General features: G+C 40.8%; 1 protein-coding gene across 3 annotated transcripts in view; it reads right to left on the minus strand.

Moving 5' to 3' along the window:
* Positions 1-7720: 7720 nt before the first annotated feature.
* The window catches only part of pdgfab (platelet-derived growth factor alpha polypeptide b), a 61869-nt gene continuing 56021 nt past the window's right edge, over positions 7721-13568 (minus strand). For 2 of the 3 annotated variants that reach the window (XM_061884793.1, XM_061884792.1), the window contains exon 6: positions 11265-11374. In XM_061884793.1, coding sequence (XP_061740777.1) covers positions 11307-11374 — 68 coding nt within the window. In that variant the 3' untranslated portion in view covers positions 11265-11306. Of the gene's footprint in view, positions 9007-11264; positions 11375-13568 lie in introns of those variants that run through there. The other variant, XM_061884794.1, reaches the window with a different exon arrangement.

Genomic DNA, 13568 nt, shown 5'->3' on the forward strand with positions numbered 1-13568 from the left:
ATGTCATTGTTTCTTCTCCATGTTGACGGTGCGTCCATAGCAGGCTAAATGGCTGGCTGAATGATTGCGTGAGTGCGTTTCATTCAATGTGAACAATTTCATTAGTCCACCGTGACCTCTTCTGCAATTTCATGGGTCTGATATAACGAGGCAAAATTTGTTGGCGACGTCTGAAGCTTGTAAACCCGGAAATTCTATAAATTAAATGGCCGGAGACTGAAAAAAGTCCGACCTTCCTTACTGAGCCTGTGACCTGTGTTTAGATAAGTGAAATGTTGAGGCATGAGTCTCTGCAAGGTTTTATGTGCGACAATACATCAATAATAATGTCACTAACATTTACTACAGGAGTAATTCAATCAATCAATCAATCAATGTTTACTTATATAGCCCTAAATCACTAGTGTCTCAAAGGGCTGCACAAACCACCACGACATCCTCTGTAGGCCCACATAAGGGCAAGGAAAACTCACAACCAGTGGGACATCGGTGACAATAATGACCCAGTGGGACGTCGGTGACAATGATGACTATGAGAACCTTGGAGAGGAGGAAAGCAATGGATGTCGAGCGGTTCTAACATGATACTGTGAAAGTTCAATCCATAATGGATCCAACACAGTCGCGAGAGTCCAGTCCAAAGCGGATCCAACACAGCAGCGAGAGTCCCGTTCACAGCGGAGCCAGCAGGAAAACATCCCAAGCGGAGGCAGATCAGCAGCGCAGAAATGTCCCCAGCCGATACACAGGCGAGCAGTACATGGCCACCGGATCGGACCGGACCCCCTCCACAAGGGAGAGTGGGACATAGGAGAAAAAGAAAAGAAACGGCAGATCAACTGGTCTAAAAAGGGAGTCTATTTAAAGGCTAGAGTATACAAATGAGTTTTAAGGTGAGACTTAAATGCTTCTACTGAGGTGGCATCTCGAACTGTTACCAGGAGGGCATCCCAGAGTACTGGAGCCCGAAATGAAAAAGCTCTATAGCCTGCAGACTTTTTTTGGGCTTTGGGAATCACTAATAAGCCGGAGTCCTTTGAACGCAGATTTCTTGCTGGGACATATGGTACAATACAATCGTCAAGATAGGATGGAGCTAGACCGTGTAGTATTTTATACGTAAGTAGTAAAACCTTAAAGTCACATCTTAAGTGCACAGGAAGCCAGTGCAGGTGAGCCAGTACAGGCGTAATGTGATCAAACTTTCTTGTTCTTGTCAAAAGTCTAGCAGCCGCATTTTGTACCAACTGTAATCTTTTAATGCTAGACATGGGGAGACCCGAAAATAATACGTTACAGTAGTCGAGGCGAGACGTAACAAACGCATGGATAATGATCTCAGCGTCTTTAGTGGACAGAATGGAGCGAATTTTAGCGATATTACGGAGATGAAAGAAGGCCGTTTTAGTAACGCTTTTAATGTGTGCCTCAAAGGAGAGAGTTGGGTCAAAGATAATACCCAGATTCTTTACCGTGTCGCCTTGTTTAATTGTTTGGTTGTCAAATGTTAGAGTTGTATTATTAAATAGAGTTCGGTGTCTAGCAGGACCGATAATCAGCATTTCCGTTTTTTTGATTCAAAGTTAAAAAAAAATATTCTTCAAACAGAAGTCTGGAACGTCAATGTCTAATTAATTCTGCGAGAATTTTTAACCTGGGCTGGATTCGACTAGGACGAGGGTCAGCAACCCGCAGCTCTAGAGCCTTTACGGCTCTTCAGCGCCGCCCTAATGGCTCCTGGACCTCTTTCAGAGATGTGTGAAAATGGAAAAAGATGAAGAAAAACATATATTTTGCTTCTGTTGGAGAACAAACCTTCCTGATTGTTAGATATCCCACTGTTTATGTTATACATGCTTCACTGATGAGAGTATTTGGCAAGCACCGTTTTGTCCTACTAATTTCAGCGATCCTTGAAATAGTTTTTTTACTCTACGATGCTGCCACAGAAAGATGTGTTTTAAGCCACTCCTTCTTTTTCTCATTTTGTCCACCTAACGTTTTATGCTGTGCAGGAATGCACAAAGGTGAGCTTTGTTTATTTGTATTATGCGTATCAGGCATGTTTGGTCAATCCATGACTGCAAACTACGGAGCTAACATGTTATTTAGGCTAGCGTTATGTACATATTGCATCATTATGCCTCGTTTGTCGGTATACTGTAATTGAGCTCATTAAATTTAATTTACTTATGTCCTTAGTGTATTTAATTTATATATTTGCATGTCTCATGACACATTGTCTGTATGTAATATTGGCTGCACTTCTGATAGTTATTTGTGTGCCATTGTGTCCCAGACCACAGCAAATGTTACCCAGCTCACTGAGATTGTAATGAATCCATTAGAAGAAGACAGCCTGCCGTTTCCTTACACCTGGACACACACATCTATACCTTTGGCCATTCTAAGCCAGTAATTTCCAGAACTTATCTCATCCTGTGAGAAGCATCCATTTTACCAATGATTTCCAATGTTGCAAAAATGTGTAGAGTAAAAATTTAAATTCAACATTTTAGTCAACAAAGATTAGCGTCAGCCTTTGATAGTAGGCTAATATAGCAAATTTAAAGGCTTACGTCATATGCTGCCTTCATTAAAACACGTACAGTTGTGGTCAAAAGTTTACATACACTTGTAAAGAACATAATGTCATGGCTGTATTGAGTTTCCAATCATTTTTACAACTCGTGTTATTTTTTGTGATAGAGTGATTGGAGCACATACTTGTTGGTCACAAAAAAAATGCATGAAGTTTGGTTCTTTTATGAATTTATTATGGGTCTACTGAAAATGTGACCAAATCTGCTGGGTCAAAAGTATACATACAGCAATGTTAATATTTGGTTACACGTCCCTTGGCAAGTTTCACCGCAATAAAGCGCTTTTAGTAGCCATCCACACGTTTCTGGCAAGCTTCTGTTGGAATTTTTGACCACTCCTCTTGACAAAATTGGTGAAGTTCAGCTAAATGTGTTGGTTTTCTAACATGGACTTGTTTCTTCAGCATTGTCCACACATCTAAGTAAGGACTTTTTATTTTTAAGTTTTTAAAGCCTTAATTGTAGCCTGATTTAGCCATTCCTTTACCACATTTTACGTGTGTTTGGGGTCATTGTCCTGTTGGAACATCCAACTTCGCCCAAGACCCAACCTATGGGTTGATGATTTTAGGTTGTCCTGAAGAATTTGAAGGTTATCTTCCTTTTTCATTGTCCCATTTACTTTCTGTAAAGCACCAGTTCCATTGGCAGTGGCAGCAAAACAGGCCCAGAGCATTATACTACCACCACCATGCTTGACGGTAGGTCTGGTGGTCCTGGGATGAAAGGCCCCACCTTTTCTCCTCCAAACATATTGCTGGGTATTGTGGCTTAGCGGCTCAATTTTTGTTTAATTTGACCACAGAACTTTCCTCCAGAAAGTTTTATCTTTGTCCATGTGATGTCATGCGAAACAAAAATTTAGCTGTTTGGCCACATGCATGTTCTCCCCGTGACTGCGTGGGTTCCCTCCGGGTACTCCAATTTCCTCCCACCTCCAAAGACATGCACCTGGGGATTGTTGATTGGTAATACAAAACTGGTTCTAGTGTTTGAATGTTGTCTATCTGTGTTGGCCCTGCGATGAGGTGGAGACTTGTCCAGGGTGTACCCAACCTTCCGCCCGAGTGCAGCTGGGATAGGCTCCAGCATACCCCAAGACCCCAAAAGGGACGAGCGGTAGAAAATGGATGAATAGATGGAACTTTTAGGGCCTGTAATGCACTAATTTGATTGGCTGAGTAGTGTCAAGTGAGATGGCTTACTTTACTGTGATTAGTCAGCATTTACTGCTCCAGTAAAGACTTTAGTATCTTCACACTGAGTCCAGGTCCGTATAGAACAGTGCCTGGGTCCAGACCGCGGTCCACCAGTTAGAGATAGTAACCAGATTTCAAATTTGGAAATCCACGTCCAAAGAAAAAAATGACAAGACTCATATTCGGTGAACGATTCATGAGCAGAAATACTTTTATTTTTGAACATAAATATATAAATTATGATTATTGCTGTCTTTGTCCAAATAAGAAAAACATTTTTTTTTTCTTAAAAAAAGGCTTCAGGCAGGGGTGTCAAACGTACGGCCCGAGGACCGGATCAGGCCCGCGAACAGGATTTATTCGGCCCGCGGGATGAGTTTACTAAGTATAAAAATTTACCAAAATTTTTGAATGAATGAAACAGCAGTTCTAAATGTGTCCACTGGATGTCGCAATAGCAATTTTTTGTATCTTTGTAGATGATGCTAGATGTAGACAAAATAAACCCAATCATGTTAGTATATCAGTCGAGGAAAATGATCAAACTACATAAATAACATACTGCAATTTGATTTTGATATCATTTTTTTATCTTGATAGGTTGAAAATTAACACGAATGAATTGACTGACAAACATTATCACATAATTTATTCAGAAAGTACAAACCCCATTTCTATATGAGTTGGGAAATTGTGTTAGATGTAAATATAAACGGAATACAATGATTTGCAAATCATTTTCAACCCATATTCAGTTGAATGCACTACAAAGACAACATATTTGATGTTCAAACTGATAAACATTTTTTTTTTTGCAAATAATCATTAACTTTAGAATTTGATGCCAGCAACATGTGACAAAGAAGTTGGGAAATGTGGCAATAAATACTGATAAAGTTGAGGAAAGCTCATTGAACACTTATTTGGAACATCCCACAGGTGTGCAGGCTAATTGGGAACAGGTGGGTGCCATGATTGGGTATAAAAACAGCTTCACAAAAAATGCTCAGTCTTTCACAAGAAAGGATGGGGCGAGGTACACCCCTTTGTCCACAACTGCGTGAGCAAATAGTCAAACAGTTTAAGAACAACGTTTCTCAAAGTGCAATTGCAAGAAACTTAAGGGATTTCAACATCTACGGTCCATAATATCATCAAAAGATTCAGAGAATCTGGAGAAAGCCCTCCACGTAAGCGGCATGGCCGGAAACCAACATTGAATGACCGTGACCTTCGATCCCTCAGACGGCACTGTATCAAAAAACAACATCAATCTCTAAAGGATATCACCACATGGGCTCAGGAACACTTCAGAAAACCACTGTCACTAAATACAGTTCGTCGCTACATCTGTAAGTGCAAGTTAAAGCTCTACTATGCAAAGGGAAAGCCATTTATCAACAACATCCAGAAATGCCGCCGGCTTCTCTGGGCCCGAGATTATCTAAGATGGACTGATGCAAAGTGGAAAAGTGTTCTGTGGTCTGACGAGTCCACATTTCAAATTGTTTTTGGAAATATTCAACATTGTGTTATCCGGAACAAAGGGAAAGCAAAACATCCAGACTCTTATCGACGCAAAGTTCAAAAGCCAGCATCTGTGATGGTCTGGGGGTGCATTAGTACCCAAGGCATGGGTAACTTACACATCTGTGAAGGCGCCATTAATGCTGAAAGGTACATGCAGGTTTTAGAACAACATATGCTGCCATCTAAGCGCCGTCTTTTTCATGGACGCCCCTGCTTATTTCAGCAAGACAATGCCAAGCCACATTTTGTACGTGCTACAACAGTGTGGCTTCGTAAAAAAAATTGTGGGTACTTTCCTGGCCCCCCTTCAGTCCAGACCTGTCTCCCATCGAAAATGTGTGGCGCAGTATGAAGCATAAACTACGACAGTGGAGACCCCGGACTGTTGAACGACTGAAGTTATACATAAAACAAGAATGGGAAAAAATGTCCACTTTCAAAGCTTCAGAAATTAGTTTCCTCAGTTCCCAAACGTTTGAGTGTTGTTAAAAAAAAAGGTGATGTAACACAGTGGTGAACATGCCCTTTCCAACTACTTTGGCACATGTTGCTGCCATTACATTCTAAGTTAATTATTATTTGCAAAAAAAAAAAAGTTTGAGTTTGAACATCAAATATCTTGTCTTTGTAGTGCATTCAATTGAATATGGGTTGAAAAGTATTTGCAAATCATTGTATTCCGTTTATATTTACATCTAACACAATTTCCAATCTCATACGGAAACGGGGTTTGTATAAATAACGACAAATAAAGATAGAATACTATTAACCGCAACATATACAGTCGCGATCAAAAGTTTACATACACTTGTAAAGAACATAATGTCGTGGCTGCCTTGAGTTTCCAATCATTTCTACAACTCTTCTTTTATTGTGATGAAGAGATTGGAGCACATACTTGTTGGTCACAAAAAAAAACATTCATTAAGTTTGGTTCTTTTATGAATTTATTAGATCTTATCTTTGTCTATGTGATGTCGGATGAAACAAAAATTGAGCTGTTTGGCCACAATACCCAGCAATATGTTTGGAGGAGAAAAGGTGAGGCCTTTGATCCAAGGAGCACCATGACTACCGTCAAGCATGGTGGTGGTAGTATTATGCTCTGAGCCTGTTTGGCTGCCGATGGAACTGGTGCTTTAAATGGGACAATGAAAAAGGAGGATGTGGAGAGACGGAGCCGACGAACCGACGGCGGGATAGGACAAACAGCAGTCCTACCCAAGATGGCGGCCCGGAGGCGGAGCAGGCAGTGGAACAGAGAGGCGGGGCGCACTTGGAGCGACACCGCAGCAATCCGAGTCAGGTGTGTAAACGACACACCTGCTCTCAATCCCTGCATCGTCTACTGCAGAATAAAAGGGGCGAAGGAGGAGCGATCGGGGTGGGAAGAAGTAGTAGGAGACAACCAGACGGAAGACGAGACGAGCGAGCAGACAAGCGAGAACAACCGGGAGCCACGGAGCGACGAAGACCAGCATAGGAAGGAAGACGCGGACAACTGAAAAGGAGACCGGCGCGAGCAGCGAAGGACGAGCTGAAAGAGCGACCAACTGACACTGCAAGCAGCTTTATTGAAATAATAAAGAGTCAAACCTGTGCGAAGCGATGTCCTCCATCAATGGTCCACGCAACCCACACGATGGCGGCAGGAAGTCGTTCTCAGAGGATTACCTCCAAATTCTTCAGGACAACCTAAAATCATCAGCCCGAAGGTTGGTTCTTGGGCGTAGTTGGGTGTTCCAACAGGACGATGACCCCAAATACACGTCAAAAGTGGTAAAGGGTGGCTAAATCAGAATGGAATTAAGGTTTTAGGATGGCCTTCCCAAAGTCCTGACTTAAAGGTGTGGACAATGCTGAAGAAACAAGTCCATGTCAGAAAACCAACAAATTTAGCTGAACTGCACACATTTTGTCAAGAGGAGTGGTCAAAAATTCAACCAGAAGCTTGTAAATGGCTATCAAAAGCGCCTTATTGCAGTGAAACATGTAACCAAATATTAACATTGCTGTATGTATACTTTTGACCCAGCAGATTTGCTCACATATTCAGTAGCAGGCAGAACCAAACTTCATGAATGTTTTTTGTGACCAACAAGTACGTGCTCCAATCACTCTATCGCAAAAAAAATAAGAGTTGTCGAAATGATTGGAAGCTCAAAACCGCTATGATATTATGTTCTTTACATATCTATGTAAACTTTTGATCGCGACTGTAGGTGCAATAAAAAACCTCAACAACATTATGGTTTGTACAATTTCAGAATGCACTTGTTCTTTTTTCGAACAAAGAAAAACAATCTGAAGCTGTCTTTATTTTGAAGTTATCGTGCCGTGATTTCACGGGAGTAGATTTTTCTCCATCTAAAATGAGTTTGACACCCCCTGGCTTAAGGCATTTATTTTTGTCTGTCGTGTGATGAGAAGAAAAGGAAAAAAACAAACAAAAATAAAACAGTAGTGAGACAATATAAATAAAGCACTATTCAAGTGATGGTTCATTCCCAGGTGGACTTTTGTCTGGTCTCAGCTGATACAGTTCCATGTCACGGCGATCACGTGTTTACAGTGACTCACTCCGTTGCCAGTATGAAACCTTGATTGTTTAGACTCAGGGTGGAAAAAGCACAATTGTTTTTTTGTTTTTTTTGTTTTTTGTTTTTTGTATTTTCTTTACAAAAATCAGTTAGTTCCATCAGATTTGGTGTGTCTGCAGAAGACGGGTGGAGTCATTGTGAGGACCAAAGCTTGCCTAAACAAGGAGCCTATTCATGCGCTTGTCGATTTGCTCTGCTTATTCATTCACTCTTTAAGGTGGACTTTGTTCGCTGTGTGTGTGTGTGTACATGTGTGTGTGTGTGTGTGTGTGTGTGTTGTCGCTACAGCAGACTGGGTGGGCATCCTTCTTATCAGCATTACAGTGACAAAGTGTAGATTGTGTGTGAAATGCATTAAGGACCACTTACTATGCACAACAATCATCACCCTTTTTTTTTTTGTTTGCATCTTTTCCAAATGGATTAAATAGACATTCAATAACCAACAATAACAACGACAAAAAAAAAAACACATTTCTGCTCGGATAAAAGGAAGCATAATATATTTCATAACAAAAATAAAGCCTCTTCCTGCACGTCTCCTCCTCTGCGCACACATATCCAAACCACATACAAGACTCGATACATTGATGTAATAATAATAATAATAATAATAATAATAGGACGACAGGTATAACAACAAAAGGGTGATCTCGACGCGTTCTTTCGCTTGGAAAAAAAGCGTATAAATAGTTTGTAGTTTGCAAAACTGTACATAGACAGGATGCTCTCCTTCCTGCACGAGTCTTTTATTTAAAGAGGGCACTTTTTTTTTAAGTTGCCCAGCTGGAGGTCTTCCACTTTTCTTTTTTTTTTCTTTTTATTCGAAGGCTCTATCCAACTCTTTCGTGTCCCTTCAACAGAGAAACAAATCCCTTTTTGGCCTCCTATCAGTCACTGGATAGTTTTTAAAAGCACCTTTGGCATCATTTGTCTTGTTTTATTTTCATCAGTCTTGTCTTTCGGGAAAAGTTCTTTGAAGCGAAGAATGATAGAAGGCGGTCCCTCCCACGCTGACATCCTTTTTTTTGTGTGTTTTTTTTCTCAGATCGCATTGGTCTCACCTCACGTCCACTGGAAGGAAGAATAGAGAAAGACGAGGTTAGCAAACACAAACAATGCGCTCTATCTTGATACAAAGCATTTATTCCAGCATGCATCTTGTCGAACAATACAGTAGAGCCTCGGGACTTGGGAAATTGAAAGCTTTTAAAATGTAGAAATGGTGCGTTCAAGTACCCAGGGTCTGCTGTATGTTTCTCATACAGTCGCGATTAAAAGTGTACATACACTTGTAAAGGACATAATGTCTTGAGTTTCCATAATGTCTTGAGTTTCCAATAATTTCTACAACTCTTATTTTTTTGTGATAGGGTGATTGGAGCACATACTTGTTGGTCACAAAAAACATTCATGAAGTTTGGTTCTTCTATGATTTTTTTGGAGTCTACTTAAAATGTGACCAAATCTGCTGGGTAAAAAGTATAAGTAATGTTAATATTTGGTTACATGTCCCTTGGCAAGTTTCACTGCAATAAGGCGCTTTTGGTAGCCATCCACAAGCTTCTGGTGGAATTTTTGACCACTCCTCTTGACAAATTTGGTGCAATTTCAGCTAAATTTGCTGGTTTTCTGACATGGACTTGTTTCTTCTGCATTGTCCACACGTTTAAGTCTTTCTAAAAACCTTCATTCTAGCCTGATTTAGCCATTCCTTTACCACTTTTGATGTGTATTTGGGGTCATTGTTCTGCACTCAAGACCCAACCTCCGAGCTGATGATTTTAGGTTGTCCTGAAGAATTTGGAGGTAATCCCCCTTTTTCATTGTCCCATTTGCTCTCTGTAAAGCACCAGTTCCATTGGCAGCAAAATAGGCCCAGAGCATAATACTACCATCACCATGTTTGACAGTAGGTGTGGTGTTCCTGGAAGTAAAGGCATCACCTTTTCTCCTCCAAATATATTGCGGCCAAATAGCTAAATTTTTGTTTAATCTGACATCACATGGACAAAGATAAGACCTTCTGGAGGAAAGTTCTGTGGTCAGATTAAACAAAAATAGGTACATCCCTATTAAGCACCCATCAATGTACTATATTGTATCCTGGCCAGGATTACGGCTGTCATGCCTATGTGATCACGTTTTGTTTTAGTCATGTTCTGTTTGCCTTTTGGCCATTCAGTTCCTGTTTTGCACTTCCTGGTTTGTTTTGTCACCATGACTACCCACTAGTTTTTACCTGTCCTCATGTCTCACACCTGTTTTCACTTAATCACCACGGTATTATTTAAGCCTGTCTGTTTCTGTTGTTCATTCTGGCAACTTCACCTCCTTCTCACCCCGTCTACCACCTTCTATGCCTTCCAGGCCAATGATCCATACCCCTTGTCTTAATCCAAGTAAGTTTTTTTGTTATTCATGCCATTGTGCAAGTGTTTTGTTTTATGTTCATAGTTTTGTTTCATAGCCATGTTTTTGTACCGCCATTGTGCGTGCCTTTTGTTTGCTTCCTTTTTTTGTAGTTTGTTAGCGTTAAAATAAATTATGTGCTTACATTCACGTCTTGCCCGTGCCAACTTTCCTTTGCCCTCTGGGAAAACAAACCCCATAGTCCATAGTCGTGACAACGGCAGAGTGTGTCGCCTCGACCAGGTGACTGACTACACCTGGGAGGGGTCAGTTATGTCTATATACTACATATACTGTATATGTTGTATGTTGTTTTGATAACAGCTAAGGAAGGCAATGGTGAATCTAACATGTGTTGTGTCAATAGACTCCAACATTACCTTGTTTTGAGAATATTGTAAAGTAATATATGTATACTTTTGACCCAGCAGATTTGGTCACATTTTCAGTAGCCCCATAATATCATAAAATAATCAAACTCCATGAATGTTTTTTGTGACCAACAAGTATGTGCTCCCAATCACTCTATCACAAAATTATAAGAGTTGTAGAAAATATTGGAAACTCAAGACAGCCATGACATTATGTTCTTGTCTATGTAAACTTTTGACCGCCACTGTATTTTCAACATTTGTGCCCGCAGCCACAAAAAGGTGATGACGAGGACATGGTGGACATGTTTTCCTTACGCAAATCGGCGTGCACACAAGTCGACACAAAACGTGCATGCATGCCTTGCAAAAAAATAAAAAATAAAAATCACAGCATGCATCTCTCCTCGATCTGACGTGATTGGTGGCTTTGCAACAGTGATTAGGGCGGCGACCCCTTGTTTTTTGGCGAGGCGGGAGGACGCCTACCTGTTCCCCTTCACAGCTCTCCAGTGGGCATTGAGTGGGAGTAGGAGGATGTGGGTGTGGGGGGGGGGGGGGGGGGGGGGGGGTGTAATGGGTTTGACTTTATTATGTTGCCAATAAATCCTTTCGGCGCTTTTTAGATTTCCTTTTTTTACCTTTAGACCTACGGTGGCCTGAAAACACAAAGTCAAAGGAGGGTTGAAACAGGGGAGGGTTAGAAAAAAAAAAAAAAAAGAGGCAAAAAGCAGGCTTCATATAGAAAGAAAGAGCCCTGGGACAGAAGCAGAGAGACTAATAAATACTTGACATGCCTTATCAGCTCACATCATATCTGCTCCAAGGGAGGGAAAGGCACTGCTTGGTTGTCATGCCAGGCAGGTTTTTTTGGGTTTTTTTTTTACATCCTCTGCCTTCACACACACCTCTGAGGAACTATTTTACGGTTTTGCAATATGTGGCCACCTGACAGGTGTGTCAGTCAAGGAAAAGGGTCAACAGGTGCAAAAGCGTGAGAAAGCCGGACAAAGACAGACGTGAAAAATGGCAGGAAAAGGGTGATGGTGAAGGGGATGAAGGTAGGACTTTGTGTTTTGATCTATCAGGAGGGTGCTTTCACTCTTAGAGTTCATTGTCTCTGGTCCAAGGATTTTCTATTTCCCCCCTCGGATTAGTTTCTGTTCTCTGATTGGTCGCAACAACGTAAACAGGAAGAAAAATGGCCTTACATTTGAGCACGTACCAAAATTATTTCGATACTTTTCGGTAGTTTTTGAGGATTCTCTAAATAAAGGGGACCACAAAAAATGGCATTATTGGCTTTATTTTAACCAAAAAATTTTATGGTGCATTAAACATCTGTTTATTATTGCATCTTTGTCCTTTAATAAAATAGTGAACATACAAGACAAATTGTCTTTTAGTAGTAAGCAAGCATATAAAGCATGGGTGTCAAACTCTGGCCCGCGGGCCATATTTGGCCCGCCGTGTAATTTCACTTGGCCCTTGAGGCAATATCAAATTAAGATTAGAGCTGGCCCGCTGCTGTAACACCGCATTCACCGCTAATACGAGAGACTCCCGAAGTTCAGTGTCCCTCCCGAATTTCATCCCGGGCAACAATATTGGGGGTGGGCCTTAAAGGCACTGTCTTTGGCGTTCTCTACAACCTGTCCCTACGTCCGCTTTTCTTCCATACAAACAGCGTGCCAGCCCAGTCACATAATATATACGGCTTGTACACACACACAAGAGAATGCAAGGCCATACTTGGTCAACAGCCATACAGGTCACACTGCGGGTGGCCGTATAAACAACTTTAACACGGTTACAAATATGCGCCACAATGTGAACCCACACAAAACAAGAATGACACATTTTGGGAGATTACCTGCACCGTAACACAACATAAACACAACAGAACAAATACCCACAACCCCTTGCAGCACTAACTCTTCCGGGACGCTACAAGATACACCCCCCCTCCCTACCCCCGCTATCACCAAACCCTGTCCACCTCTACCCCGCCGCCGTAAAGAGGCATTCCATTTTTATTGAAATTTTATTTGATATGCCATTGATATTTTTTAATTATTGTTATTATTTGAAACTCGATTTTGTATCTCACTATAGATGTATATACTGTAAGCCTTTTTGTTCAAGATTCAATGCAAAACTTGTTTGGGTCCCTATTAAAAGGTTAATTTGTTCAACCTCGGCCCGCTGCTTTGTTCGGTTTTAAATTTTGGCCCACTCTGTATTTGAGTTTGACACCCCTGATATAAAGGCTCCAAATTTAGCTGCCGACATATGCAGTAACACATTATGTCATTTATCATTCTATTATTTTGTCAAAATTATTAAGGACAAGCGGTAGAAAATTAATTATTAATCTACTTGTTCATTTACTGTTAATATTTGCTTACTTTCTCTTTTAACATGCTCTATCTACACTTCTGTTAAAATGCAGTAATCACTTATTCTTCCGTTGATTGGATGATTAGTTTTGGTTGATACCACAAATTTGGGTATCAATCCGATACCAAGTAGTTACAGGATCATACATTGGTCATATTCAAAGTCCTCATGTGTCCTGGGAGATATTTCCAGAGTATATAAACATACAAGATGTTGTGACGCCAAAAATTATTGATGTAATCATAGTAGTATCGACTAGATACGCTCCTGTACTTGGTATCATTACAGTGGATGTTAGGTGTAGAGCCACCAATTGCGTTTGTTTACATTTTGACGTTGGTGATCCACGGTGTGTAGTGAAGCATTTTTCGCTATTCTTCGTGCTGCAGGGATGATACTTGTAGGAAACGTACTTTATTTGTCACCATGGAGGCGAGGATTAGTCATTTAGAA

The sequence above is a fragment of the Nerophis ophidion genome, linkage group LG23 (assembly GCF_033978795.1).
Source record: "Nerophis ophidion isolate RoL-2023_Sa linkage group LG23, RoL_Noph_v1.0, whole genome shotgun sequence".
NCBI lineage: Eukaryota > Metazoa > Chordata > Actinopteri > Syngnathiformes > Syngnathidae > Nerophis > Nerophis ophidion.